Here is a 26,944-nt window from a genome sequence, read left to right as displayed (position 1 = left end):
ATGGACCGGGACACGCTGTGGTTCAGACGCTGCCAGCAACCAACCAACTCACCGGCGAGCGGAGCGAGCCGAAGAGCTGGGGCCAAATACGTGAACTGGCTGTGAACGTCAACGCCGCCCGCAGCATCGAGAATTTCTTGTTGGTCTTTAAAAATCTCTCTCTCAGCATCGAGCGGCACGTCCTCCCCACAACCAGCGGCGTGCATTGCACCTATCGTCGGCTTTGCCGACGGGCGACGTGCACGGGACACAGGGACGGGCGAACCACGTACCCGAACAAGCATGATCCAGTTCCAGAGAACGGGGCGTTGCACCTACATGGTGCGGGACCTGGGGCAGCAACCAACCAACAACCTGGATGGATGGGGACGGGGTGCTGCGCAACCGACGCCAACCAGCAGCGTTCACAGCACAGTGCGAAACTAGGGTTGCAACCTGGTAAAAAGACGGCTCGCTGAGTGGTTGGCCGGTCGCACTCCGCCGGTTGGAAAGAAAACGTACGTGACACACTCCGCGGTGCGCCCGGCCAAAGTCGGCCGCCGCTTTTGGTGCAGCTCATGGCCGGCATCGCCGCTGGCTCGTCCGTATGGGTGCGCGGCGGCCCAAAGGAGGAGGTCTTTTCGCCCGCCGTCGTCCAGTCCTACGAGCGCGGCAAGGGCTACACGGTGCGGAGCCAGTCTGGCGAGAGGCTGGTGCGGCCCGCCGACGTCAGCCTCGCAAACGATGTGGCCTCGGCGGCGGATAGCTGCGCGCTGATCCACATCAATGAGGCGACCATCCTGCACAACCTTCGCGCTCGCTACGAAGACCAGTCCATCTACTCCTATGTCGGAGCCATCCTCATCGCCGTCAACCCCTTCCAGTCGCTGCCCATTTACGGCGCCCCGCTCATGGAGGAGTACGCTGGCAAGCCCCTCGGGGCGGCCGAGCCGCACGTCTACGCCCTGGCCGAGGAGGCGTACCGCAGCTTTGTCCGGACCAAGGGCTCGCAGTCGCTGGTGGTGTCGGGCGAGTCCGGGTCCGGCAAGACCGAGACCAACAAGCATCTGATGGCGTACCTGGCGTGGCGGTCCAAGTCCGAGTCGGTCGGCGGGGACCTCGCCGAGCGGATCCTGATGGCGAACCCGCTGCTGGAGGCTTTCGGCAACGCAAAGACGAGCCGCAACAACAACTCGTCGCGCTTCGGCAAGTTTGTCAAGGTTGGCCTCTCGGAGCGCGGATCAGTGCTGGGCGCGACGACGAAGCAGTACCTGCTCGAGAAGAGCCGCGTGCCCTACCAGGCGCCTGGTGAGCGCAACTACCACATCTTCTACGCCGCCGTCGCGGCGGCGGCTCACCCCGACCTCGCCTGCCTCGGGCTCGACGCCGGGCCATCCGGCTTCCACTACCTCAACCAGTCGGGCACCCTCGAGGCGCCCGGCTGGGACGACGGCGCCGCCTTCGAGGTGGTGCGGGCGGCCCTCGCCTCCGTCGGAGCCGAGCCCCAGACCGTCCGCGAGGTCTTCCGCGTCATCGCCGGGCTGCTCCACCTCGGCAACGTCCGCTTCGAGGGCGACGAGGCCGCCTCCGTCGAGCCCGCCACCTCGGCCTCCCTAGACAAGGCGGCGGAGCTGCTCGGCCTGCCGCGCCTCGGCTCCTTGCTGCTGGCGCGCACGCTGGTGACGCGAGGCGAGACGACCCGCGTCGAGCTGACGCCCGAGCGGGCGGCGCTCGCGCGCGACGCCCTCGCCAAGGCCACCTACGCGCGCCTCTTCGAGCGCACCATCGGCTGGATCAATCGCGCGACGCGCGCCGAGGGGGGCGAGGCGGCGCCGCCGGCCTTCATCGGACTGCTGGACGTCTACGGCTTCGAGGCCTTCGAGACAAACGCGTTCGAGCAGCTCTGCATCAACTTTGCAAACGAGAAGCTGCAGCAGTTCTTTCTCAGGTTTGTCTTCAAGGCGGAGGAGGAGCTGTACGCGGCCGAGGGCGTGCGTCGGCCGGACGTCGAGTACCAAGACAACTCGCGGTGCATCGCGCTCATCGAGCAGTCGCCCTCGGGCCTGCTGCGGCTGCTCGACGAGACGTGCAAGCGGCCGAACGCAACCGACAAGAGCTTCTGCGAGGCGGCGGCGGCGACGCACGCGAGCAACGACTTCTTCGTCGAGCCTCGGCTCGCGGGCAGGCGCGACCTCCGCTCCGACGAGGGCTTCTGCGTGCGCCACTTTGCGGGCGACGTCGTCTACACGGGCCGCGGCTTCGTCGAGAAGAACAACGACACGCTGCATGCCGACTTTACCGAGCTGCTCGCCGCGTCGGGGGTCGGGCTCGTCAAGGACCTCTTTGATGTGGGCGCAGCCTCGGGCCGCAAGGGGCAGAGCTTCAACTCGGTCTCAAGGCGCTTCATCAACGATCTGAACGAGCTGGTTGCGGACCTGAACGCGACCACCGCCCACTTCATCCGCTGCGTCAAGCCCAACACCAGGCTGGCGGCGTCCGAGTTTGTGCCATCGCTGGTGCTGCCACAGCTCCGCTGCTCGGGCACCGTCGACGCCGTGAGCCTGATGGCGCACGGCTTTCCGACGCGCATTCCCTTCAAGGCGATCCACGAGCGCTACGCCGAGCAAATGCCGCCCTTCCTGCGCGACCTCGAGCCGCCGCACTTTTGCGAGGCACTCGCGCTCGCGCTCGACATCCCCGCAGAGGCGTTCCGCATCGGTCGAACCCGGCTCTTCTTTCGCGCCGGCGCGGGGCAGGTGCTCGAGGAGCTGGCGGAGCGCGACATCTCCGAGATGCTGCCGCAGCTGCTCGAAAAGGCCACACCCCGCACCCCGCACCACCCCAGGTCGGTACCCCACCAGCAACGCCCTCCGCGTCCACTCCGCTTCGCAGGTGCAGCAGTGGGAGCGCCGCCGCAAGGCGTCGGCGAGGCTCCAAGGCTACGCGAGGATGTCGCTCTGCCGCCTCCGCTTGAAGAAGATGCGCGCCGCCGCCCGGCAGATCCAGCACTTCCGCGCCAGCCACATCATCTACGTCGAGCACCGAAAGCGCCAGCTTCTCTTCCTCGCCCGGTGCGCTGCGTGCGGCTGCAGCCTGCTCCGCCACACTGCATCTTTTGAGGGGTTGCGCATTGTGTGTCTGCAGGCGCGAGCGCGAAGTTGCCGAGACGCGGCGCCGGCAGGCCGAGGAGCGCCGTCTGCGCGAGGAGAAGGAGCGGCAGCGGCAGGAGGAGGCCGCCGCGGCGGCGGCGGCGGTGGCGGCCTCCGCCAAGGGCACCGCCGAGAAGGCAGAGGCGGAGGCGGCAAAGGCGGCCGCGGAGGCCGCTGCAGAAGCCGCCGCCGCCGCGGCGTCTGCCGCAGCCGCGGCCGAAGCGGCTGCGGAAGCGCAGGCAAACGCCGAGGCGCCAACGGCGGAGCAGATTGCGGCGCAGGTGGCTGGAGAGATGCAAGCCGCAGCCAACGAGGTTGTGGCGCAGCATCAGCTCTCGGCGCTCGCCTCCCGGGACGACACGCAGTTCACCGTGGAGCTGACCCCAGGAGACCACGGGCTCGGGCTCGAGGTCGACCACTACCGCAAGGCGGCGACGATTGGCGCAGTTTGGGCCGACGGCGTCGCCGGTCAGGACGGTCGCATCTTGGTGGGCGACATCATCCTCGGCGTCAACGGGCAACACATCGCGTCGTACGAAAAGGTCATCGAGGCGATCCGCGCGTCCGAGAGCACGGTGGAGCTGACGCTGCGGCGCAAGCCAATCGCCCTCCTCCTCGAGTCGCGCATGGAGATGCAGGCCGGGGAGGAGTGGGAGGATGCGCTCTTCCGCCTCTACTCCAACCGCGAGATGACACTCGAAAGGCTCGAGCCGCCGGCCGGCGTCTCGGCCGTGCAGGTCCGCCTCGCGCACGAGGTGCGGCTTGTCGACACGCCGGACGGCGGCGGCCGCCTCGAGATCGAGACCGCCGGGCGCACGCACGCGCTGCGCTCCTCGGACGTCAAGCTGCTGCACGCGTGGCGGCGCGAGCTGCACGAGCTGCTTCCGTACCTGCAGGTGACGGAGATCAAGAGTGGCTGGCTGCACAAGAAGGGCGAGACCGCGTCGGCGGGCTTCAAGCGGCGCTTCTGCGTCCTGTTCTCGTCGCAGCGCCTGCTCTACTTCGACTCGGACACCTGCACACGACGCAAGGGCGCGGTAGACGTTTCGGTCGCCGAGACGGTCACCATCGCACCGACGCCAAAGGGACACGGCTTCGAGATCGCCACGCCGGGGCGGCACTGGGTCTTTGCGGCCGAGTCGCCCGAGGAGCAGCGGGCGTGGACGAGTGCGCTCGAGGTCATGCTGGAGGACGTCGGCGTGCGCAAGAAGCGGCTGGCGGCGGAGAGCGGCGCCGAGCTTCTCAAGCAGGGCTGGGCCGACCTCAAGGACGAGAGCAGCCTGCACGACTCGGACGCCGTCTGGGAGGCGCGCTGGTTCGCGCTCGCCTCGGACGGCCGCCTCCGCGTCTTCCCGCATGCAGACGCGGCCGAGTCGGAGATGACCCTGAGCGTTGACCTCCGTGCGCTCTCTTCAGCGGAGCGCTCCAAGGGCGTGGACTACTACGACCACTGCCTCGACCTCGTGCTCGCCGACCCCTCCGCGGTGCATAAGGGCGCAGCCGCCGCGGCGGAGGAGGGGGAGACGGCGAAGGCGCCCGCCCGCGCCGTCGTGCGCATGAGGGCAATCGACCGCGGCGACATGATGGCGTGGATGGGCGTGCTCCAGGCTCAGATGCGCTCGCACGCCCCGCGGCGTGAGAGCGGGGCCGTGCTCACCGTCCTGCACCAAGGCTACCTCGAGAAGAAGGGCGCAGTCGCCTCCCTCACCTCCGACTGGAAGCGGAGGTTCTTCGTCCTGTGCAGCAAGCAGGAGCAGCGCGGCGACGCAGTGCGCGTCCAGTTTGTCCTGCGCTACTTCAAGAGCGAGGAGCAGGCCGTGGACCTCGCCTCGGGCGGCCTCATCGACCTCGACGGCGCCAACGAAGTGCGAGGCGGCGAAAAGCGGGAGATCACCGTGGTCACGGAGTCTCGCGCTTGGCAGCTCCGCGCCGAGTCGGCGAGCTCACAAGAGGCGTGGCTGGGCCACCTGCGCCCCGCCGTCGGCTGCGCCGACAGTGGGGGAAGCCAGCAGATCGCGCCGCCCGCCGCGCCTGACGTGACGACCCTCGCGGAGGCGGAGCTGCAGTTGCAGGATTCCGGCTTCGGCGGCCAGAAGGGGTGGGTGACGGCCCTGTTTGTGCTCCGCTCTGACGGCATCCTCCAGTGGAGCGCCGGTAGCCAGCCGGGGCGCATCGGCGAGGGCTTTGCCGACGTTGGACGCAGCATCGGCGTGTGGCTGCTCGGCTCGCCCGGCTTGCGCCGGCTCGACATTGTGCTGCCTGAGCGTCGCTGGACGCTGGCGGCGGACGACGCGCTGCTCGCTCGGTGGACGGACCTCCTCGCCAGCGTTGCGCCCGAGCGGCCCGTCTCCGAGCTGCGCAGCGGCTGGATGGAGAAGAAGGGCGCCGTGGGCGGCAGCTGGAAGCAGCGCTTCTTTGTCCTCCTCTCGACGCACGAGCTCCTCTACTACGACTCGGACACCGCCGCAAAGCCGAAGGGTGTGATCGACCTGCGCGACGCGACCGCGTGCCGTGCGGCGGCCAACGCCGACTACAACTACGAGCACGCCTTCGAGGTGCTCTCGCCCAAGCGCACGTGGCTTTTTTGCCCCGACGACGCACAGACGATGCGGCAGTGGATGGCTGACTTGCATCCCCACCTGGGCGCGTCGGACGGCGAGGCCCCGCAGACGCGAGGCTACGCCACGCGCCGGCGCTCCGCTTCGATGGTGGGTGCGCGCACGCACGAGGTCGACGCGGAGAGCGGACGCACTGAGCCGGCCTCCGACTGGGTCACGGTCGGGCTGCCGCGCGACGGTGTGCTCAAGAGCGGCTGGCTGGCGAAGCGCGGCGAGGTGAACACTGCGTGGAAGAATCGCTACTTTGTCCTGTTCGCCGCCGACTCGGAGCGCCAGCTCCCAAAGGTGCTGCGCTACTATAGGAGCAAGAGCGCCTTCGACGCAATGCAGAATGCGGGGCACGTGCCCATCGACGGATCGGTCGAGGTCTCGATGGGGTCGGCGCTCGACGCAGATCGGCCACACAGCTTCGAGGTGACGGTACCAAAGAAGCGGAGCTACGTGCTGGCCGCGCCCTCGGCCACCGAGGCGGGCGAGTGGGTGACTGCGCTCGGAGGCGACGTGGAAGGCAGCCCGCGATCGGTGTTGTCTGTCGCGTCTGGCCGCATCTCCGACGCGCCCGCGAAGCTCGGCGAGACCGAGGCGGAGCTTGAGGAGGTGTTCTCGGGATGGATGCGGAAGCGCGGCCAAGGGAGCAGCCTGCTGGGCGGCAAGCTCAAGCAGCGCTTCTTCGTGCTCTACTCGAACAAGGAGCTGCACTACTTTGACAGCGCCACGCCAAGCGACGCGTCGCGCCGCGGCCAGATCCGGGTCGACGCGGCGGTGGAGATGGAGCGGAGCAAGCCTCGCGACAAGAAGGACTTCTCGTTCGTGATGAGGGTCCCTGGGCGCGACTGGGTGCTCGACCCGGGATCCGGCACGGCTTGGGCGGAGTGGGACGCTGCGCTGCGCCCGATGCTGTCCCCTGCTGCGGCAGCCATTGCCGCTGCAGCTGCGTCTGGCTAGGCGTCTGGCTAGTGCCAGGAGGATCGTCGCGCGGGCGCGAGCCGAGACCCGATAGCCTCTCAGAGCAGAGACTCGACCCGATAGAGCCTCTCAGAGCAGAGAGAAGCACTGAGGGGCCGTGGCTTGGGCACGTGTTAGTTTCTCCGTCCCAAGACCCAACATATGTGACAAACTGAACTCAAAAACGAGATAATCTAGGGACAGGTGATCCCAGCAGCACAGCACGTACTGAGAAGCGCGGTGCGCGCGCCGCTGACAGTGAGTATTGCTTCAGCCTTCACAGTATGCATTCAACAGGCCAACGGACACGCGGGGCCTCCACTTCTCTCCGCCGCGTTAGGCCACATCGATGCGATGGACAGCGGCGACGAGGACCGCGACTCGAAGGATGAGCGGCGGGGCACCTCCAGAGCGGGCGCCGCCAGCGAGCCCACTGGCAGGGCGCGTCGCCGCGGACTCGCCCACTCGAGGGTCGACTCGCCTCCGTGGGAGATGCGGACCACCTTGACTTGCGGCGCGTCGGCCGAGATGTCCCCAGAAAGCCGCTTCCTCGGCGAGCCTCCGCCCGGGCTGCTCGGAGTTTCGAGGCAGACATGCCCCCTTTTGAACACACCGCACTTGCGGCAGCGGTAGCCGCCGACGGTGACGCCAGCGCTCTGCGCCGCCTGGCGCGCCCTCTCCGCTCCCTTGAGCCGGTGGTAGCGGTTTCGGATCGCATTCTCCGAGCGGCCGGGCATGTCCTTTGCTACCGCAGCCCAGCGGGTGCCGTGCCGTGCGACGCCCTCCATGATGAGTTGATCTTCGGCGGGCCTCCACTGCTGCAGCTCACGGCCCTTCCTGCCCGAAGGCGAGATTCCCGAAGGCGAGGAGGCCTGGGAGCTGCTGGCGGCTTCCACCGCGGCAGTGAACGCCGGCTTCGAGTTGGCGCGGCGGTGCTCCGACGCGAGGATGGCCTCGACGGCAGGCCAAAGCTGCAGGTCATCGACGCTCAGCTCGGGGAGGTCAATTTGCTCGTCCGCCAGCAGGTCGGTGGTCACCTCGCCGTGCGCTTGGAGGTTGGCGTCGACAAGAAGCGCCTCGAGTCCCAGATCAATGAGATTCGTGTAGAGCGGAGAGTCGGCTGACGGCGCAGATACGACGACTGGCGAGTCGCATTGTGTCTCGGGCGTGCTAACGCCGGCGATGCGAGCCAGGCGGGCGAGGTTGTTGAGCGAGACGGACATCCTTGCAATAGTGTCGGACGAGCAAATTACGGCGGCAATCCGCGAGGACACCGAGATTGTCCGCCGGGCTACAAGTAGACTGGCCAGCCCGCGCGCAGGGAAATGAAAAGAAAGAAAGAAAGAAAACAGACAACCCCCAAGGGAGGGATGGGAAATGACTGCCCCAAAGATAAATTTGTTTTTCCCTTTACTCTGGGTGCGCTTGGGCGACTGTTGGCTGGCCTGGCCGCGCAACAAATGCTGCGCCTGGCTGCGGCCCTGCTGACGCTCGGGATCGGCGGCCTGATTGTCATCACCGGCCGCACGGCCAAGGCGAGGTCGCGGGTGAGGCGGGCGTCGCGGCGCGCGAGGCGGCGGAGGCTGCGCGGTGACCTGGAGCTCGCACCGCTGCTGCGCGGGACCTACGCCACCGAGTGCCACGCCGCCCGCCGGGCCGCGTCGGGCAGCGCGCAGCTCGTAATCTCGTGGTTCGAGAAGAACGCGGAGAGGCTGGCGGGGCTCACGGGGCGTGCAGGCGGCAGCACCGCCGCCGAGCCCGCGTCGCCGTTCGGAGGACTCGCCGCCTCGGCGGTCGACGTGGCTCTGGCGGCGTCGGCGCGCGGTGCCGCGGCGGCCGCCGCGCGGCCGCCGCTCTCCGTGCTCGGAGTGGGCTGCGGCGACGGCGAGGTTGACCTGCGCCTGATGCTGGCCCTCCGCTCGGCGCTGACTCGGGCGCGGCCCGGCGCTGCGCGGCTGCGCTATGTGGCGCTGGAGCCGAACGGCGCCGCGGCCGAGCTCTTTCGCGCGCGGCTCGAGCTCGCCCGATCGACGGGCGCGCTGGGCGGCCCCGAGGAGACATCCGCCCTCATCCTAGAAGAGCGGTTCGACGAGCGTCCGCTGCGAGGCTCGCTCGGCGGCGCCAGCAGCGCCGAGAGCGGCGGGGGGGGGGACGGGGGCGGCGGCGAGGGCGGCGAGGGCGGCGAGGGCGGCGAGGGCGGCGGTGGCCCTCCCCTCTTTCGGTCGCTGACGCAGTTCGACCTCGTGGTCGGCGTGCACGTCGTCGGTCCTCCCGTGAGAGAGAGGCGCGCCCCTCGTCCCCTCTCGCCCCCCACCGGACAGGCCTGCGGGCTGTAGGCGCCTTCAGCGACCCGCAGGCGGCCTTCGGGCGGCTGGCTGGCCACACGCGGCCGGGAGGCCATCTCGTGCTCGTCCACCCAGCGGCGCGCGGAGTGGCGGAGCTCGCCGCGGAGCAGGCGCCGCTGCGCCGCTGCAGCGGCCGTGGCTGCCTCCTCCCTCCTGTTTTGCACCACGCCCTTCCCCTCGCAGGCGCGGCTCGTCAAAGGGTCGGAGACGCACAGCTGCGCGTGGGACGAGCTGCGGAGGCTCGCCTCGCTCCACCGCCTCCGCTGCGAGCTCGAGATGCTCGAGTCGCGTCTCGACTGCACCGAGTGCCTCGCCCGCTCGCCGACCGGCGTCGCCATCCTCTCGCACTGCCTCGACGCGGACCTGCGCCGGCTGTGCGAGCCGAAGATGCTGCGGCTGCTGCAGTCGCTCTGGCGGCTGGCCACGATCGGAGAGCACGGGGCGCACGTGGAGGAGACGACGGCCATCTTCCTCCTCTCCAAGCCCCGCGCGGGCAGTGCGGGTGCGGTGTGAGCCGGTGAGGGCGTGCAGTGCGGGTGGTCCAGTCCAAGGAGGATGGCGGTGGTCGCGGAGCGCGTGGTGCGGCGCGTGGGCGGGGTATATGTGGGCGAGACCGCGTGAGGGGGGACCGCGCCGAGTGCGGAAAGAGACGACGGGCGGGCGTACGTGGGTACCGGCCGTTTCTTGCGTCTCGTTTTTTTGAAGAGAGTAGAAACAAAGCCGCAGAGACGTACTGTCCACCCTCCTCTGTACATAGGCGACCACCACATGCGAGACATGCAAGTTGCAAGGACCTACTCAGAGCCGTAGCAAGGAGACTTCACGAGTCTCAAAATACCTACGCACGGGGAGCGTGAATGAACCAGCAGGGTGCGTTCCCGTTCGAACTCGCGGACGAGCGCCTGCCCCCAAATAAAAACCGAACAGGACGCCGCGTCACACACGCTGCGTCGTGTCCTCGTCGTCCTCGAGGTGGTGGTGATCCGGAGCAGCAGGAGGTGGCGGCTCTGTGGGAGCGCCGTCCGAGTCGTGCGCGAGTCGCGAGTGCGCAGGAGCCGGCGCCTCCGCGCCGCAAGGTTTTCTTTGCAACTGCAGCTCAAGCACGAGCGCAGCGATTTGAGTCTCCAGTCTCGCGACGTGGTCCGTGAACTCGGCCCGCATTGCCACCACTTCCTCCTTGACCGAGCGCTTCGGGTTGGCGTGCGTGGACGAGCGGCGCTCCCGCGCAGCAGTGGGGGAAAGCATGCGGTCGATCTCGGCGTAGTCGAGCTCCCCCGAGTGGTCCTTGTCCATCGACGCGAAGATCTGGTCGAGCACGTCGATCGGCCCGCGATACCCCATGCTCTTGACGGCCTTGCGCCACTCCTTGATGCTGATCGTGCCCGAGTTGTCCTCGTCCCACGTGCGGAAGATCTCCCGAAGCTGCGCGTGCTCCTGTGAGAGCATCTCGCTAAGCTTCTCGGCGACCGTCTGCTTCTCCGGGTCCTCCGAGTCGTCCTCCTCCACCATCTTGTCGAGCAGCACTGCAACCACGACATTGATCAGTACGATCTGGCAGATGATGATAAACGAGACGTAAAAGAGGACGGGCCCGAACGAGTCATAGTGCGACTCAAAGACGGCGGGGCGAGCGACAGCCTCGGACCACGATTCGCCCGTCAGCACCTGGAAGAGCGTGTACAACGCGCGGAAGAAGGTGCCATAATACTCCTCGCCATACGTGTACCCTCTCGCCGTCTCGGACGAGACCGTCTGGTTGAGCGAGCATTGGCCCAACTCTACCTCGTCCCCTGTGCAGAGCCCTCGCTTGACGTTGTCGTTGTACGTGACATAGGTGCCGTCGGAGCCCGTCATGTGGTAGAATTCGACGCCGAGGATGGCATAGATGCACATGATTATCACCATGATGACAAACGCGTTGGCGACGCCGGGAATCGCCTTGCCGAGCGAGACGATGATCTTGTTGAGCGACTTGATCCGCTTGAAGAGCCGGAAGATGCGAAAGGCCCGAAGGTTGCGAATCAACGCCATCGAGGGCGGCATGAAGTTGCCCCCAATGGCCTCCGCCATCGTGAGGGTCCCGATGGCAACGACGATCAAATCGAAGGTGTTCCACGCCCAGTTGTACCGCCAGAAGCAGGACCCAGACGCACACGGGCAGCGCGTCGACGCACGGGTCGCACGGGTTGGTTGGTCCCCACGCACGCGGCCACGCGCGTGCCGGGCTCGACACGACGACACCGCTCACCGTGGGTCGCTCCTTGAGAGAGGTATTTTTTCTTCTCTTCTCGCTCCTTCAGTTTGGTCTTGTAAAATCCGCAAGAAAAGTTTGCGCATAAACAGACAACCAAAGCTGTCTTCTTAAAATAACTAATAAGGAACTTCGTGTCGGGTTTTGACCGCGCAAGATATAAAGGGTGGCTAAGGGCTCTGCCCGCAAGGCGCCCGCGTCGCAGACGCGGTACCATTGACAAATCTGCAATATACCCCCACACGAACAAATACCGGTAGCAAAATCCGAATACCGTGCAGAAACCATGAGCCGTGCAGAGATTTGCTGCCGTCCCTCTTTCTTTTAGCTACTGGGAGACAAGGGAGAGGGAGGCGCGATTTCTAGGCCCTTGGGGGCCCTACCAATCAGCGCAGTCGGAGAAGCCGGTGAACGAATCTTCGGAGAGGATGGGGCAGTCATCACTGCCGCGCTCACTGGGTTCGAGAGATTGTGCGAGAGATTGTGGGAGAGAGCTTGCGTCGGAGTCGTTCCTCCGCTCCCACCTGTCGAGTGCAAGCTTCAGTTCCTTGGAGTCGAGGTACCAGACGCCGTCAACCTGCCCTGCGCCCTGAGCAAAGTCGAGGGCCTTTTCCCTCTCGGCCCGAGCCTGGGCGGCAGCGGCCTGGCGTGTTGGATTCTCTCGCTCTTTTGATCGAAGAAAAAGAAAGAAAGAAAACAGACAACCCAAGGGAGGGATGGGAGGACGGCACGCCGCCACCACACAGGGATTTTAAGGAGAGGAGTGTGATGCGCTAGCCGTCGCCCACCCTAGGGAGTCTGCCTCTTCCTATCTCTTTTCGCAGTCTCTCGCCGATTCTCGCTGCAACCTTCATGCCACCTCGCGGCCGTCCCACTCTCGTCGTTCTCTCCCTTGTCACTTCCTCCTCTGTCGCGTCATTCTCTTCTGCCTCGTCCTGCGCCGCCGCCGCCTGCCGTTCCCTTGTTCTCTCGGCTTCTTTCGCCTTTCGGCGCAGCTCCGCCCTCCTTGCTGCATATCCTGGCCCCTCGAGTCTATCGAGCTCCCCTCGCGCAAGGACCACATTTCTAACTCCCACTCCGAGCATTTGCCTCCAGGTCATGTTGTTGCTCAGGTCCACTCTCTCTTCGAACACTCGTGCCTCTACGGATGATGCCGGCGCTGGGGTCCCCTTCGGATGCATCGTGACATCTGACAACTCGTCGAAGAAACTTGTCGGTGCACGGCTGGCCGCATCTTTGATTTGCTGTGTGAGTGTTGAGGTGATGCGAGCGCGCGTGCGCGCGGCGCGCGTGCCGTTTTGGCTCTCTTTCATACCAGTGATGAAATGTAAACCGACTTTAGCACGCGCGCGCACGCGCGCGCCGCGCTCCTCGACTTCTCGCGCCCGCCCCGAGCCACGCCCCTCACAAGATAGGCGGCTGCGACCCTGAGAGTGCGCAGCGGTGCCGCTGGCGTGCTCACCACACCCATCCATCATGCCTGCATCATTCCTGCACGTACTGCCCGGTCTGGTCGGGGCGTGGGGCGAGATCTGGCATGGCGGCGCGCTTGAACTGAGCGCCTTCGATCGTCTCGCGGCGACTGCTCGCAGGCCGGGCGGCCAGAAACTGTGCCGCTCAGCCATCCGCCGAAGCGAGCGCGCCGGCGGCGGTCCGCCGCCGGCGCGCTCAAACCCGCCGCCGGTGGGGAGCTCCGCTTGCGGCCAGCCTCTGTGCGGCCAGCCTCGCTGTCCGTGAACAAACGCCTCTTCACGGACGGTTTGATTGTGGAAACACCCAATCTCTGCACCACTCATGTGATCTGGGCCGTGGACGGACGCAAGCTATCAGCTGGTGCCAAGACATCGCTCGTTTTACGGGAGCACTGCAGCAACCACAGCCGGGGGCTATTGCAACACATATGGAGGGCCTCCTGCGTGACCTCGGGGACGCTCGCGACGCCTGTAACAACCTGCCTTTTGACGATGCGCTGCGCGACAAGATAGCTACCGAACTGGATCGCATCGAGGCTGCTCCGCCTCTCGAGCGCATGTTGGTGACGAAGCCGCCGGTCAAGAGGTGGGCGGAATTGGTCAGCCGGCAGAAGGATCCGTCCATCAAGACGCGTCGTCAGGCTGCGCTCACCGCCATGCTGCGCGTCGTCGACCGCCTCCCCGCTCGGGGGCCAAGCCAAGGTGCTGCGTACTCGAGTAGCCTTACTGTAGGAACCTTTCATGCTCCAAGGTGACGCAGCCAGCCCCATCCGCCCCCCTTGCACAGACTCTTCCCGCTTGACTGAAACCAGAGGGGTGAGGAACCACTCCGACCCAGTTAATGGCGCGTCGGGGCCAGCGCCTTCAAATGCGCCCCAACCCTCCACTGCTGCCGCCTCATCCTGCGCTGCCACCGGTGCGCGCCGGCTCGAGGCTTTCCGGGCACACGAGGACACAAGGCGGCAACGTCTGCCCACTGTCCGCGCAGGTGTGCGGCGCTCGTCGAGATTGACGGCAGGGCGTTGGGCTCGGCGGCGATGTTGGAGGGTGCGCGTGGCGTCCGCGGGTGAGGCGTCCGGCCGCTAGTGTGCGCACCCTCGAGCCGTCACGACCCGAATGTGTATGGCTAGCGTGCTTCCACTGCGCGCCCGCGCCTGCGGCGCCGCCGCGGCTCCCCACCCTTTTGCGCAGCAACACCTTAAACTTTTCAGGCCCTCCAAATTCGGGTCGGAGCGTAGCGGAGTGGGCCCCGAGTTTGAAAAGGGCGACGGACGCTTGCGTCCTAGCCTCCAACAACGCCTCCCCGGCGCAGAGGGGCCCCCGGAGGGATGCACAACCGCTCCACGCCACGCCGCTTGCGGCGGTCCTCTTCCCAGCTCCGCTGGGGGGCCGTGCGTTATCTTTTGGTCTCCTTTGTCTTTTCGGCGTTATTGCTAACGCCAAAAGACAGTCCTGCACTCTCCACCGTCGGTCTGTGTCCCGCCTGGTTTCGCCGCTCCAAGGTCCGTCGCCGCCATGCCGCTGGCCGAGTGTGTCGACCACGCCTACGACTGCAACGATCCGGCCTTTGACGGCAATCAGAGCACCTGTGCCTACTACAACGGCAAGTATGCGGACATGGAAGGAGACACCGCTCTCCTCGTGGTCAGCGCAATCATTGGCGCCGGTATGTGCTTCTGCATCGGCGCAAACGACTCGGCCAATTCTTGGGGCTCGTCGGTCGGCTCGGGCGCAATCCCGCTCGGCCTCGCCGTCTGCCTCGGCGGCTTCTTCGAGTGGTTGGGCGCCACCCTGCTCGGATACGGCGTCTCGGGCACCATCCAGAAGGGCGTGGCCGACATCGACGACCCAGAGTGCTGGGGGTGCGGCCACTGCGACTCGGGCATGTCCGTGTACGCCGTCGGCATGTGCGGCTCCCTCATCGCCGCCACGATCTTCCTGCTCCTCTCCACGTTCGCCAAGATGCCCGTCTCCACCACGCACGCGATTGTCGGCGCGGTCGTCGGCATGACAGTCGTCGGGTCCTACGAGATGAACGGCTTTTCCTGCCTGAACTGGTCATTCGACGGCGGCCTCTCCGCCATCATCGTCTCCTGGGTCGCGTCGCCGCTCCTCTCCGGCTTCATCGGCATCTGCATCTACAAGCTGACCGAGAGGCTCACGCTCGCATCCAGCAAGCCGACGCGCAACGCTCTCCTCCTCCTCCCGTACCTCTACTCGATTGCCACCTTCATCATCGCCTTCATGATCATGCTCAAGTCCAAGCCCACCAAGAGCATCCCAATCATGGGCAAGATCATCATCGCCGTGGCCATCGGCGTCGTGATGCACGTCCTCGCGACCTTCGTCGTCACGCCTGAGGTGGCCAAGAGGCTGCCCTCCTCGGTGAGGGACCGCGAGGCGCTCGAGGCGGAGGAGGCGGCGAGGCGGGAGGAGATGACGTCTCTGCCGGCTCGCGTTCGAGAGCTCGAGGACCGCCTCGCGCTGGTGAGCCCGCCGCCGAGCCCGCCGGAGAGCACGCTGCCGGGCGTGGCAGCCGCCGAGGACGAGGAGAAGGTCGTGCGCATGTCGCAGCAGGAGTACGAAGACCTGGTGCACCGCGCCGGCATGAAGACGCGCATGGAGAATGCCATCGACGACTTCACCTCGCCGATGCGCACTCTGCTCTGGAAGTGGATGCGCATCGGCCACGTGCTCGAGCACGGCCAGGAAGACGCACTCAACGTGTTCAAGTACGTGCTCGTCTTCGTCGCATGCCTCGAGTCTTTTGCTCACGGCGCCAACGACACCGCCAACTCGACCGGCGCCTTCTCGGCCGTCTACCTCTCCTACTCCGACGGCCTGTACGCGTGCGGAGACGCCGAGACGCCGTGGTGGATCATGTCGATCGCGGGCGCGTTCGTCGCGCTGGGCATCATCACCCTCGGGTACCGCGTCATCCAGACCATCGGCTCCGACCTCGCGGAACTCAACTTCCACATGGGCTTCTCGATCGAGATGGCGTCCACCCTGTCGGCGAGCCGCCCTCGCCCCCAATGCCTCCGTGCCCCCTCTATATCAGGCTCTATATACCTTTGGTCGCTCACACCAAGCAATCGCCCCGCTCTAGCCCCCGCTCTCTGTCCCCCCCCACTCTTTCTCACCCGGCCTCACGGATACGTCGTGAGCCTGCCACAGGTGGTGATCGCGACCATCGTCGGCCTCCCCGTATCCTCCACGCACTGCCAGGCGCGTGGGGTCATAGCCCGGGATTGCATCCCCCCCCCCCCCTCCCTTCCTATCACAGGACGGCGTGTGGGGAGACACGTACGAGGGGAGAGCTCAGCCCGCCCCCACAGCCTACTGGGTGTCGATGGGTAGGTTTCACCGCACCGGGGCCTGATTCTCTCTGCGCTTAAAGGTGGGCGCCGTCGTCTTCATCGGCCTCGTCAAGGACTGCGGCAAGAAGCCGGAGGAAAAGGCTGAGGGGGGGGGCGCCAACTGCAAGCTCTTTGGCAAGATTGCGCTCACTTGGGCGCGCGCCTAGCTAGATCCTGTCGTCGGCTTGGGTGCGCGGCACAACTCGCCTGCACGCCCCACACGCCTGCTAGGTGCTGACGCTGCCCTTCGCCGCTCTCCTCTCCGCCGGGTTCGTCGCCATCGGCCGCGCCGCCATCAACCAGTGAGAGCTCTCGATTGTCGCGCGAAAGCCGCCACTCAGCTTCATCACCGTTGATTTGAGGTCTGAACCGCACTCGGACCACGGAAGGGGGGGGGGCAACTCTCCATCGGCGTCGAGATATCAATATGGACTTGAGATTTTGGCGCTGACCGCTGACCGCTGTGCAACAAGATCGAGACGGACATGAACTGGACAGGAAGGACTGCGCAATCTCATCGAGAGAAGGAACAGCAAAAGCGAAAGGAAGAACGTGCGCGTGTGTGGATCAGGTGTGGATTGTCACTAACCGTCCTGTCGTGCGATTTCGGGCTTTTTACGTAGGAAATAGGCAGGCTTTCTTTCCCCGTTAGCCAGCAGCCCGCTGACAGCTCCCGTGTTATTGCCAGCAGTGGTCCGCTGTCTCTCTCCCAATTCGCTCTCTGAAAGAAAGAAACCATCTCCCCAGTGTGCTGTGGGCGCGCGAATTCTTCCCGCCAAACGATGGCCTTTCTGCTGCCGACCGAGCGCTGCGCGCTCGACCCGTTCGACGTGCCTGCCGCACCCGCCGCCGCCACGCCGCCTGTGCGACTTCGCGACGGGTGGGAGGAGTACGAAAGAGCGGCGGAGGATGCAGCGGCGGCGGCGGCGGGCAGTGACTGCGCAAAGCGTGCTGCTGACGAGAGAGAGTCCAGCAGCGATGGCGCCGCGATACCCAAGCGGCTGCGGACTTTGCCGCCCGGAACGCTGGCCGCCCCCAAGGCGCCGGCTGAACAGGGAGACTTGGGCTCAGCGGCGGATGGCATCGCGGCGCTGAAGCCACAGCTTACTGCACCGCATGCGAGTGACGAGGCGCTCGAGCGCGCGTGCGAGTCGGGCCTTCGCCTGCTCGTGGACTCGTGCTGCGTCTCGCCGCACCACGCCTCTCGCGCGCTCTTGCTGCTCGACCTCGCCTCGCTCCCAGAGGCGGCGGTGCTGGCGCTCTCGCGCGCCTTCGGCGATGCGGGCTGCGCCGGCCACGCCGCCGCCGCCTTCATCCGGCGCGGGCTGCTGCCGCGGTTCCAGGCGCTCGGTGGCCGGCCAGCGACCCGCGGACTCCTCGCCGCAGCGACGGGCCCTCTCCTCTCCAGCCACGCGGGCGCCCTCCTCGAGGCTCTCGTGCTTCCGCTCACTCTCACCACCGACGCTGCAGCCGGACCGCAGGCAGAGGCCCTCACGCGCATCGCGAAGCAGCTGCCGCCTCCGACCCTGGCACGTCTCGTCGAGGCCTTGGCACGCGGCGGCGGCACGGTCGGCAGCGGCGGCGGCGGCAGCGACGGCGGTGGCGGCGGCAGCGACGGCGGCGGCGGCGGCGGCGGCAGTGGCGGCGGCGGCGGCAGCGGCGGCGGCGAGGGCGAGGGCGGGAGCTGGGGCGAGCTGCACGTGGTGGTGCTCAAGGAGGCGCTCGCCCTGAAGCCGCCCCTCTCGACGGAGGTTTTGGCGGCGCTCCTCTGCCGCGCAGACGCGAGTGCGGACGTGATGGGTTCATCGCTCAAGTTTGGCAACTTCGTCTTTACGCTCGTCCGGTCTTATTTGCCACTGCTGGGCCCGCACGCCGCGGTCGCACGCAAGGTGGCGGCCTCCCTCACCACCTTCATGGGCCGCAACACGCTCAAGCTCCTGGACAAGATCTAGACCAGCTTGGTCCTATTGCGCCACGCGTCAAAACGCCACGGGCGACGGGGCCCACGCGCAGTCCGCAGAGGGCTGAGGGGTGTCGGAGTTGTGCTCTTTTTGCGGAGATCGACGGAGAGGATTGTGACGTCTCATAGAGAGAGAGCCTTATCGAGAGGGAGTGTGGGAGACCACAGTCTCAGAGGGCCGAGAGGAGCGAAGCCGTCCACGCGCTTAATTGGTACTAACACTGGCGTCACTGCCGCAGCACTCACACATAGCTTGCGGGCTCACACAGGCGGAACACGCCGGCTGCTCGTCACTCCGCCTGCGAGCCTGAGCTTTCGCCTGCGGTCTGACGCGCCACGCAACACCCACCCCAAGCCCACGAGGGCGATAGCCGCGACGAGAAAGAAGGGCCAGGCGAGCAGGAGCCCGTCCGTCGCCACACTCGGCTCGGCCGCGTACAGCTCTCTGGGTCGGGGCGGCATGCGCCGCGCCGCCTGCGCGGGCATGTCGCCCGGCGGCGCAGCCTCCTTCCGCGAGGGATGCGGCACCGGCCGCGGCCACTCCATGCCACGGGCCTCCACGCCACGGGGTGGCTGCTCCACCGGCCGAGCGGCAGAGCGGGCAAGCACCGGCGCCGGCGCCGGCGAGACGCGGGCGGCAGCGGTGGAGGAGGGCGAGGGCGGGGACGCCAGCGGCGAGGGCGGCGGCGGCGGCGGGTGGAGCAGGGAGGGGGACGAGTTGTCACCGCCGCCCAAATCGGTCCCGTCGGGGCACTGGTGGTCGAAGCTGCGCCTCTCTGCGGGCGTGTCCGCCTCCACGGCCTTCGAGCAGAAGCCGCAAGTCGCGGCGCACTCCTCCTGCATGAGCGCCACGTCCGCCTGCTAGCAGCGAGTCGTGTCAGGAGAGGCTGTGCCCCGCACTCTTGCCTGCAAGAGCGCAACTGCGTCCGCCTCGCAGCGGCCAGCCTCGCGCGCGCCGCCGCACTCGGCCGCGTCGGCGCAGTTGGCCGGCGTGCCGAGTAAGACGACATGGTCGCACTTGCCGCACGACTGGCGGCAGTTGGCGGTCATGAAGCCTGCCGGCGAGGGGCGGGCGGGAGGGGAGGGTGGGTGGGGTGGGGTAGGGTGGGGCCGGGCGGGGTGGGTGGGAGGGCGCTCCCCCCCCCGGGGCGCGACTCTCCTGTGTTTCGCACTCGCCGCTGCGTGCCCACGAGAGGGGTGGGTGGGAGGGCGCGACTCTCCTGTGTTTCGCTCGCACTCGCCGCTGCGCGCCCACGAGAGGCAGTTCTGGTCCGAGTCGTGGCAGCTCTCGCCCTGCTGGCTCGGCAGCAGCTTCTTGAGCGCGGCGAGCGAGCGGGCGGGGCAGCGGGGCGGGTGGACGCAGTGGCGCGCGTAGTACGAGCAGAGCGCGTCGTTGAAGTCCTGCATCTGCCGCACGCAGAGCCGGTCGCGGTAGCGGACGTCTTCCTGCTCGAAGGGCGGCACCGGAAAGAAGAAGCCCTGGCAGCGGGCTGGGTCGAGGTCGACGTAGCTGAGCTTGTTGAACTGGTAGCCGCCCGCCTGTTCACGGCAGCAGCACGCGTGAAGACGGTGTTCTCAGCGGGGCGCGTTGAGCGGGTGGCCGCCCGCGTCTTTGCTCTCCAGCTTCCAGTCAAGTCCGTAGTGCCTGGCGGGACCGCAGGAGGGCGGGACGGGCTCGCGGTCGTCGAGTCGCGGGGGGACGTACCACCCACCCGCTACTACAGCGCACAGGATGAAGGAGCCGGGCGCCACGCCAACCATGCCGACGTACCCCATCATCTCGGTCGAGATCTTGTGGTGCGGCACGCCCGCCTAGAGGAAGCTTCCGAGCAGCTTCACGGGAGGCTCGCAGACTCGACCCGCCGCTGCGGCGCGTGTGTCGCCTCGGCGGCTCCAAAGACATATCCGTACATCTCGACCATCCACATGAACTGGCGCCGCCGCCCGTTCCCGACCTCGCCGCCTGTCGCAAACCTCTGCGGGTGAGGCGCACTGCCGAAGGGCGCCGCGCCTCCCTCGCCGGCCCGCCTTGCGCGGGCGGCGACGCCAGCTCGTAGAAGCGCTTTGGCTGCTCGCAGGCGAAGACACGGACCTGGGGTTAGGGCGAGGGGTGATAGGGTTGTGGTTTGGGTGAGCTTTGGCTGCTCATACGAAGACGCGGACCCGCTGGGTGTACTCGAGCCAGAGCGGGGCGATCCGGCGCAGGTCATCGAGGTGGAAGAGGTGCATGCCTGCCCGCGGCGCGAGGCGTGAGGTGCAGCGCTGCAGGGCCTCGCCTCGTGCGGGGAGGCGCAGCGCCTCCGCAGCGCGCCATCATCTGCTGGTTGGAGACGTTGAAGAGGTCGGCGAGGCCCTGCGCGGTGCCGACGAGGTAGTCGTAGGGCGCAGAGACGACGGTGCCGCGCCTCGCGCCAACCTCGGCGGGAATTAGCGGCCGGTTGATGAGCATGTCGGCGTCGATGAACAAGACATACTCGACGCTCTCCGGCACCTCTCCCGACTCGAGCCAGGCCTTGACCGAGCCGGGCTTGTTGAGCGCCGCGTAGTTGTGACCGGCCCAGTGCCGCAGGTTGGGGTGCACGAAGGTCGGGCCGATGTCCAGGCCACGGTAGCTTGCGAGCGCCTCTTTGTCGCACGCGAGGAGGCGAGTGATGCCACCCGGCTGGCCCGACGTCCGGTGCGAGTGAAAGAGGGCCACCGAGTGCCAGTCGAACATCGGGTTGCACTCGGCGGAAAAGACCGTGTGCACGGAGCCCGCCGGCGCCGATGACGCCATGGAAGTGTTGGCACTGGCAGTAAAGTGTGGATCCGCAGAGTGGGGGGCGCAGCACGCTCGCCCTATGTGAAACCCCGCGCATTTTTCTTTGTTGTACTCACTTGTAGTGAGCGTCGAGCTGGTGGTTCGACACCGAGTTTGAAAGGTATGTTTCTCTACGTCTCTCTTCACAGGAAAATCCTGTGAAGAAAAGCGGAGAAAAACAGAAACCTTTTCTGCCTCGGCCTTAGCCGTCGGTACTAGTAGCGTCTCCGTGTCTCCGAAAGCGTGCTATCCAAGTAGCACGCAGCCGGGTCCCGAAGGTGTCCCATCCCAAATTCGTGCTGTCGACAGACCAGATTCGTGGTCCCTTGGTCGACTACACCCGCCTTTGGACGGTAGCCCGACACAATACATTTGTCTGTCTTTTTGGATTTTTGGTTCGTCTGGGTAAGGGTTTTGCAAGAAACCTCCTCACCACTGCGAACACTGTCTTGCTCGTAGGAGCCGTTCGTCCTTTGTCCGAGCAAACGCGCGCCCGATCACCCCGTTGAGCACGTGTGCAGGGTATCCGAGCGCCATGAACTCCCTGAGTTTGCTCGTCACGCTGAGGAACCCCTCGTCATCGCTCGCCATAGCACTCACCTTGAGCAGGCATCCAACGACTATTCCCTCTTTCATCTTCGCGCATGTGAAGCTATCCCAGCGATGGTAGCGCCACACCCGAGGCTCTCTCTCGCAGCCCTCATTGACGTTCTTGAGTCTCATCCGGAAACCTCCGTTCGCGTCGAGCTCGAGAGCCGTCTCTAAAAAATGAGCGTTATCGGCTGCCTCCCGAGAGATCCAGTCCCGAGAGAGATCCGGTCCCGTTAGGCGTAATAGCCGAGAGAGCCCGCGTCGATGAGTTAGTTAGTTCGACGAGGTCGGTCGGGAGGCCTTGGCCCTTGCTTGCGGAGAGACCAGCGAGTCGTACTTCATGGTGCCCTTCTCTCTCCCCCCCCCCCCAGGGCGCCACACCTGGAGGCTCCAACGTGGACACGCCCATACCTCGAGGCCCATACACAGGCATAGCTGGCGACACCACCCTAGGGTCTAGGCACACGCACACGAGAAGAAGAAGAAAATCTAATCTCTCTCTCACGCACGCGACACGGTGCGAGTGAGAATATAGCGGGGAGGTAAGGCCAAAAACAGGGCAACAAAAACACAGGAACACCAGAACCCGTGGCGCGTGGGAGCCGCCTGACTGCATGTGCATGTGCATGCAAGTAACAACAACATGGGCTGCAAGGCGCGCGGGCAGTCCGGCCAACCCTTCTCCCACAAGACCGGCCACGGCTACGTCAAGGCGCGCATCGCGGTTTCTACCACGACGCGATCTTTGTCAAGCGCAACAACTTCAACCTGCTGCAACACGAGACGTTCGGCGGCGGCTTCTCGCCCACCGCCCGTTCTTCGAGCCCGTTCTCAAGCTGCGCCGCCTCGCGCGCAAAGTCGCGCGCGGCAGCGTTGACCGCACGGCCTACTCGCCCTGGAGTACTCGCTCTCTTTTATGTCCCACCATGCAGAGCGCATCTCTCTCTCTGGTTGTCTGTTGTGCGAGGCGTGAACCGCGCCATTCGCTCTCACCTGGCAACCCTGTCTGCACGTCTCGCGCGCGCGTGAACAGGGCTCCAGGCCCCAAATGACGTGTGAGTGTTAGAGTTGTTGGTATTGCTAAAAATCTCTCTCTGCAAGTAAGCGACTCCTGTGCGAGAAAAAGAAAGAAGGAAAAACAAACGCTCGAACGATGGGAGGAGGACAGGGTCCCCACCTGCACGAGCAGGATTTTGAAAGGACGATCAGGGGCACAGGGTTCTCTGCTCCTTACAACGGAAAAACAGAAAGAAAGAAAACAGACAAACCAAACGAGGGATGGGGGAGCGGGAGGAGGACAGGGTCCCCACCTGCACGAGCAGGATTTGGATAACGCTTAACGGAAAGACAGAATTTTACAACACAGCTCCTTCGCACGACACTGGGCACGGGACTGGCGCGCACTGGCACTAACACAGGTACACCAAGCCGCACAAAACGCCACGGCGCTTCGCAATTCTTTTGGTTTCGCGCCATTCGCTCTTAGGCAACTCGCGCCACTCGCGCCAATATATATGTGTATTTGCAGTGGCGCTGAGCGAGCGCCGACGCCCTCACCGCAGGTCCCCGCCCGCCGCCATGTCGCTCGCTCAGCAGAAGCGCGACTTCATGGACTTTGTCGACCAGGCGAGCGCCAACGCCGCGATGGCGCCTCGGACCGCCTCTCACGCCTGCACCCCGTGCCTCCCGCCAGATGGGCTACATGCCCTCCATCCGGTCGATGGTGAGCAAGGAGGTGCGCCTCCGGCCTAGCCCGCTCCCCTCGGCTCCTCCTCTCTCTCGACGACCACCCCCGCGACGGCCGCTCTCGCGCGAGCCGACGACGCCCGCACCATTCTCAGGAGCGGCGCCTGCTTCTCAACGTTGACGATCTGCGCTCCTTCAACCGCGACCTCGCCCTCGCGCTGATGCGCTCTCCCGCCGAGTACCTCCCCGCCTTCGAGGAGGCGCTGCGCGAGATTGTCACCAACCACGACCCCTCCTTTGCGAAGCAGGTAGCGCGCCCCCCCTCCCCCTCCCTCCCCGGCATCACGTGGCGGTGGCACCCCCACCCACGCACCGCCCGCCACGACCGCCCGCTGCCCCATCCCGCCGCAGGGCGCCGCCAACGAGTTCCGCATCGGCGTCGTCGGCTCATTCGGAGCGCACCACGTCTCGCCGCGCCAGCTCGGCTCTGCGCTGCTCAACTCGGTGGTGCGCGTGGAGGGCATCGTGACCAAGTGCTCGCTCGTGCGGCCCAAGGTGGTCATGTCGAAGCACTGGTGCCCCACCACCAAGCAGTTCACCACCAAGCAGTACCGCGACCTCACCTCCCTCACCGGCGCCGCGACTGGCTCCGCCTACCCGACAAAGGACTCGGACGGCAACCTGCTCGAGACCGAGTACGGACTCTGCGAGTACATGGACTGCCAGACGGTGCACCTGCAGGCGCGCGCCCGCCCGCCCCTCCCCCCCCTCCGCCGCCCCGCACCTTCCTCCACCGCCCCCTCCCCCTTCTCCCCCGAAGGAGATGCCGGAGCGGGCGCCGCCCGGCCAGCTGCCGCGCTCGGTCGAGGTCATCCTCGAGGCGGACCTGGTCGACTCGACCAAGCCGGGCGACCGGCTGCACATCACGGGCATCCACCGCGCCCTCCCGTCCAAGGCCAACCAGAGCGGCACCTTCAAGACGCTCGTCCTCGGGAACCACGTCCGGCGCGCGACTCGAGCGCCCCGCTGCAGCCCCCGCTGCCCCGCTGCAGCCCCCCCAACCCCGCTGCAGCCCGCTGCCCCTCCCGCGGCTCAGCTCCGCCCCTCGCGGCAGGCTCCTCACGAAGCACCTGGGCTCGGCCCAGTTCACCGAGGAGGACGTGCGCCACATCAAGGAGGTCTCGCGCCGCCCCGACGCCCTCCCCCTCCTCGCCGAGTCGGTCGCGCCCTCCGTGTTCGGGCACGACTTCGAGAAGCGCGCGCTGCTGCTGATGCTGCTCGGCGGCACCGAGCGCAACCTGGCGAACGGCACGCACTTGCGCGGCGACATCAACATCCTGATGCTCGGCGACCCATCCACCGCCAAGTCGCAGCTTCTGCGCGCGGTGATGCGCACCGCGCCCCTCGCCATCTCGACCACCGGCCGCGGCTCTTCCGGCGTCGGCCTGACCGCCGCGGTGACGTCCGACGAGGAGACGGGCGCCAAGCGGCTCGAGGCGGGGGCGATGGTGCTCGCCGACCGCGGTGTGTGCTGCGTGGACGAGTTCGACAAGATGGTCGACGCCGACCGCGTCGCCATCCACGAGGTGATGGAGCAGCAGACCGTCACCATCGCCAAGGCGGGCATGCACGCGTCGCTCAATGCGCGCTGCTCGGTCGTCGCGGCTGCAAACCCGGTGTGGGGCTCGTACGACAAGAACCAGAGCGCGATGGCGAACATCGGGATGCCCGACTCGCTCCTCTCGCGTTTCGACCTCCTCTTCATCATCCTCGACAAGAAGGAGGAGGCCTCCGACCGGCGGATCGCCGCGCACGTGCTCTCGCAGCACGCGGCGCCGCCGCCGCCCGCCTCGCTCTCGTCGGCGAACTCGGGCAACGCGGGCGCGCGCGGCGGCTCGCACGCGGGCGCGTCGGAGGAGGGCGTCACGTCGGACGTCTTCACGCGGCCCGACGCGCGCAAGGCCGACGACGACGAGCGGCAGCGGCTGACGGCCGAGTTCATCAAAAAGTACATCCACTACGCCAAGGCCAAGTGCAGCCCGCAGATGAGCGACGACGCCGCGGCGACCATCTCGGCGGCGTACGCGGACCTGCGGCAGAAGGTGTCGACGCTGAGCAAGCAAAAGTTCCCCGTCACCGCGCGCACGCTCGAGACGATGATTCGCCTCGCGTCGGCGCACGCCAAGGCGCACCTGCGCGGCCTGGTGCAGGCCGAAGATGCCAAGGCGGCCATCGCGATGCTCCACTTCGCCATCTTCCACGAGGACGAGAACGAGGACGAGCTGGCGGGCGCCAAGGAGGGGGCCAGCGAGCGCGGCGGCGGCGGCGGCAGCGGCGACGGCGACGGCGACGATGACGACGACGACGCCCGCGGGCCAGGTGGTTCGCAGCCTCCCTCGCGCGCCGACCGCGCAGCGCAGCGCAGCGTGCGCCGCGGCGAGGAGGAGGAGCGGGCGGAGGGCGGCGCGGGCGGCGCGGGTGCGGCGAGCAGCTCCGGCGCCGGCGCCTCTTCCGGCGTTTTGGACGAGCGCTCAAAAGAGGCGGTCGGCAAGGGCATCGCCGACGTGTTTGGCAACGGCGATGCGGGTGTCGACGAGTGTTCTTTCGAGGAGCTGCTCGCCAAGTGCCGCGAGCACAAGCGCAACCTCACCGTCGCCGCTTTCAGCGCAGCCCTCGAGTACTACGAGACCGAGAACCGCGTAATGCACCGCGACGGTGTCGTCCACGGCATCTGAGTCTTCCTCTCTTTTCGCGCAGCAAGAGGAAGTGCTCCGCCGGTGGTGGGCTGCCGTAGCGGTGGAGGTCAAAACGGCTTGCCCATCGACGCCCATCACCGCGCGATTGCACGCGTACTGTACAGCCTAGGGGAGGTCCGATTGTGGGAGCAAGCGGCCGGAGGAACGCCCGGTGTAGGAGTTCCAGCGGGGGGCAGAGAGTCATATAGACGAGAGAGATGTGAGGGCAGGCGCGTGTGTGAGAGTTCTCGTACATCGCATCTGTGTGTGGCGCTCTGCCTCCCCTCTATACCGCATGTGAGACGTCCTTCCCATGAATTTACTGTACGACTGGCATATCTCTTGAGACAGCTCGCGCCGCGCCCGACCGGGTGTAAAAGAGACAACACCTCAACAGAACACAGACAAGAGAGAGGCGCCTGTGGTACAACACTCAATACACAATAGCGTAAACGGCACACGCAGAGCAAGGCTCGCGCGCGCGTCGCAGGCGTCGCGGTCCCTGTGCAGTCTTGTAGAGCTCTATTGACAGTACGTAGCATGCAAGAGACGGGTCCTGCCGTCCGACTTCGAAAGGGGAATGGCGTCATCGTGCAACGACGCAGTCGGGGCAAGCCTCCCCTCCGATCAAACTCTCGAAGGGCTTCATATGGCGGAGCCAGGCGACGTGAGTGCTCTCGTGGTGGGTGTCGCAGTCGCGCCTCGGGGTGCAAGTGTCCACCCAGTGGATATTGAGCTTCAGCACACTGGAGGTCGAGGTGAGGTGCTTGCGGTGGCCCTTTGCCCGGATGCACAGGTCTGCGGAGGGCATCCTCGGCGGCAGCTCGGGGTCATGGCAGGTCACGCTGCCGGGTACGTTGAGCGGCGACGTCTTGGGCGGCGGGAGAGCACCACAGTAGTAAGTTTGGGCCGAGCCGCAGCGCCGAGTCAAGGGGGTGACCACTGAGCCAAAGTCGACCACGTCGACGGCCCGGCCGAGGGACTTGAGGTACTCTGCGATGCTGGTGCGGGGTGCGGCAAAGGCCAGCATCTCGTCGAGGTCGATCGAGAGGGT

General features: G+C 66.4%; 11 protein-coding genes across 11 annotated transcripts; 8 read left to right on the top strand and 3 right to left on the bottom strand.

Annotated features, from left to right (window-relative positions):
• Window positions 1-557: 557 nt before the first annotated feature.
• EMIHUDRAFT_62642 (hypothetical protein) lies at window positions 558-3,098 on the top strand (the record flags this gene model as incomplete). Its single annotated transcript, XM_005792081.1, has 1 exon — window positions 558-3,098. The coding sequence occupies one exon, from the start codon at window positions 558-560 to the stop codon at window positions 3,096-3,098; it is 2,541 nt and encodes an 846-aa protein (XP_005792138.1).
• Window positions 3,099-6,549: 3,451 nt separating this feature from the next.
• Window positions 6,550-6,866, top strand: EMIHUDRAFT_351563 (hypothetical protein; the record flags this gene model as incomplete). Its single annotated transcript, XM_005792080.1, has 1 exon — window positions 6,550-6,866. A coding segment is annotated over one exon (317 nt), but the record flags the coding sequence as incomplete, so codon positions are not given.
• A 1,254-nt stretch (window positions 6,867-8,120) lies between these two features.
• Window positions 8,121-9,752, top strand: EMIHUDRAFT_433486 (hypothetical protein). The gene is made up of 3 exons (XM_005792079.1): window positions 8,121-8,956; window positions 9,028-9,146; window positions 9,220-9,752. The coding sequence occupies exons 1-3, from the start codon at window positions 8,152-8,154 to the stop codon at window positions 9,547-9,549; spliced, it is 1,254 nt and encodes a 417-aa protein (XP_005792136.1). The 5' UTR covers window positions 8,121-8,151; the 3' UTR covers window positions 9,550-9,752.
• Window positions 9,753-9,972: 220 nt separating this feature from the next.
• VDC1 (voltage dependent ion channel) lies at window positions 9,973-11,106 on the bottom strand (the record flags this gene model as incomplete). Its single annotated transcript, XM_005792078.1, has 1 exon — window positions 9,973-11,106. One exon carries the CDS (start codon window positions 11,104-11,106, stop codon window positions 9,973-9,975), a length of 1,134 nt encoding a protein of 377 aa, XP_005792135.1.
• A 1,402-nt stretch (window positions 11,107-12,508) lies between these two features.
• EMIHUDRAFT_351559 (hypothetical protein) lies at window positions 12,509-13,074 on the top strand. Its single transcript, XM_005792077.1, has one exon. The coding sequence runs from the start codon at window positions 12,764-12,766 to the stop codon at window positions 13,022-13,024; it is 261 nt and encodes an 86-aa protein (XP_005792134.1). The 5' UTR covers window positions 12,509-12,763; the 3' UTR covers window positions 13,025-13,074.
• Window positions 13,075-13,105: 31 nt separating this feature from the next.
• On the top strand, window positions 13,106-13,845 carry EMIHUDRAFT_351557 (hypothetical protein; the record flags this gene model as incomplete). The annotated part of the gene is made up of 2 exons (XM_005792076.1): window positions 13,106-13,461; window positions 13,748-13,845. Exons 1-2 carry the CDS (start codon window positions 13,188-13,190, stop codon window positions 13,843-13,845), a joined length of 372 nt encoding a protein of 123 aa, XP_005792133.1. The 5' UTR covers window positions 13,106-13,187.
• Window positions 13,846-14,237: 392 nt separating this feature from the next.
• Window positions 14,238-16,768, top strand: PTA8 (putative inorganic phosphate transporter). The gene is made up of 4 exons (XM_005792075.1): window positions 14,238-15,774; window positions 15,937-15,987; window positions 16,160-16,273; window positions 16,350-16,768. The coding sequence occupies exons 1-4, from the start codon at window positions 14,275-14,277 to the stop codon at window positions 16,422-16,424; spliced, it is 1,740 nt and encodes a 579-aa protein (XP_005792132.1). The 5' UTR covers window positions 14,238-14,274; the 3' UTR covers window positions 16,425-16,768.
• Window positions 16,769-16,900: 132 nt separating this feature from the next.
• Window positions 16,901-18,070, top strand: EMIHUDRAFT_200300 (hypothetical protein; the record flags this gene model as incomplete). Its single annotated transcript, XM_005792074.1, has 2 exons — window positions 16,901-17,656; window positions 17,834-18,070. The coding sequence occupies 2 exons, from the start codon at window positions 16,901-16,903 to the stop codon at window positions 18,068-18,070; spliced, it is 993 nt and encodes a 330-aa protein (XP_005792131.1).
• Window positions 18,071-18,202: 132 nt separating this feature from the next.
• On the bottom strand, window positions 18,203-18,938 carry EMIHUDRAFT_351550 (hypothetical protein). The gene has a single exon (XM_005792073.1). It carries the CDS (start codon window positions 18,919-18,921, stop codon window positions 18,340-18,342), a length of 582 nt encoding a protein of 193 aa, XP_005792130.1. The 5' UTR covers window positions 18,922-18,938; the 3' UTR covers window positions 18,203-18,339.
• A 761-nt stretch (window positions 18,939-19,699) lies between these two features.
• Window positions 19,700-20,883, bottom strand: EMIHUDRAFT_462213 (hypothetical protein; the record flags this gene model as incomplete). The annotated part of the gene is made up of 6 exons (XM_005792072.1): window positions 20,377-20,883; window positions 20,242-20,309; window positions 20,107-20,170; window positions 19,962-20,041; window positions 19,808-19,890; window positions 19,700-19,723 (listed from the first exon to the last, which is right to left on the bottom strand). Coding segments are annotated over exons 1-6 (795 nt in total), but the record flags the coding sequence as incomplete, so codon positions are not given.
• A 2,164-nt stretch (window positions 20,884-23,047) lies between these two features.
• On the top strand, window positions 23,048-25,890 carry EMIHUDRAFT_200297 (hypothetical protein; the record flags this gene model as incomplete). The annotated part of the gene is made up of 8 exons (XM_005792071.1): window positions 23,048-23,086; window positions 23,163-23,204; window positions 23,311-23,463; window positions 23,567-23,884; window positions 24,024-24,155; window positions 24,283-24,969; window positions 25,072-25,359; window positions 25,684-25,890. 8 exons carry the CDS (start codon window positions 23,048-23,050, stop codon window positions 25,888-25,890), a joined length of 1,866 nt encoding a protein of 621 aa, XP_005792128.1.
• Between the last annotated feature and the right edge of the window lie 1,054 nt (window positions 25,891-26,944).

Source organism: Emiliania huxleyi (assembly GCF_000372725.1).
Source record: "Emiliania huxleyi CCMP1516 unplaced genomic scaffold EMIHUscaffold_11, whole genome shotgun sequence".
Classification (NCBI taxonomy): domain Eukaryota; phylum Haptophyta; order Isochrysidales; family Noelaerhabdaceae; genus Emiliania; species Emiliania huxleyi.
Note: the sequence above shows the minus strand (reverse complement) of the source record. Positions and strands in the feature narration are given on the sequence as shown.

Coding starts and splice junctions, on each gene's coding strand:
- EMIHUDRAFT_433486 (XM_005792079.1), top strand. CDS start 8,152: ATGCTGCGCCTGGCTGCGGCCCTGCTGACGCTCGGGATCGGCGGCCTG. Junction 8,957..9,027: donor GGTCGGCGTGCACGTCGTCG/GTCCTCCCGTGA, acceptor TGCGGGCTGTAG/GCGCCTTCAGCGACCCGCAG. Junction 9,147..9,219: donor CGGAGCTCGCCGCGGAGCAG/GCGCCGCTGCGC, acceptor TTCCCCTCGCAG/GCGCGGCTCGTCAAAGGGTC.
- EMIHUDRAFT_351559 (XM_005792077.1), top strand. CDS start 12,764: ATGCCTGCATCATTCCTGCACGTACTGCCCGGTCTGGTCGGGGCGTGG.
- EMIHUDRAFT_351550 (XM_005792073.1), bottom strand. CDS start 18,921: ATGCAGGAGGAGTGCGCCGCGACTTGCGGCTTCTGCTCGAAGGCCGTG.
- PTA8 (XM_005792075.1), top strand. CDS start 14,275: ATGCCGCTGGCCGAGTGTGTCGACCACGCCTACGACTGCAACGATCCG. Junction 15,988..16,159: donor TATCCTCCACGCACTGCCAG/GCGCGTGGGGTC, acceptor CTGCGCTTAAAG/GTGGGCGCCGTCGTCTTCAT. Junction 16,274..16,349: donor GCAAGATTGCGCTCACTTGG/GCGCGCGCCTAG, acceptor CACGCCTGCTAG/GTGCTGACGCTGCCCTTCGC.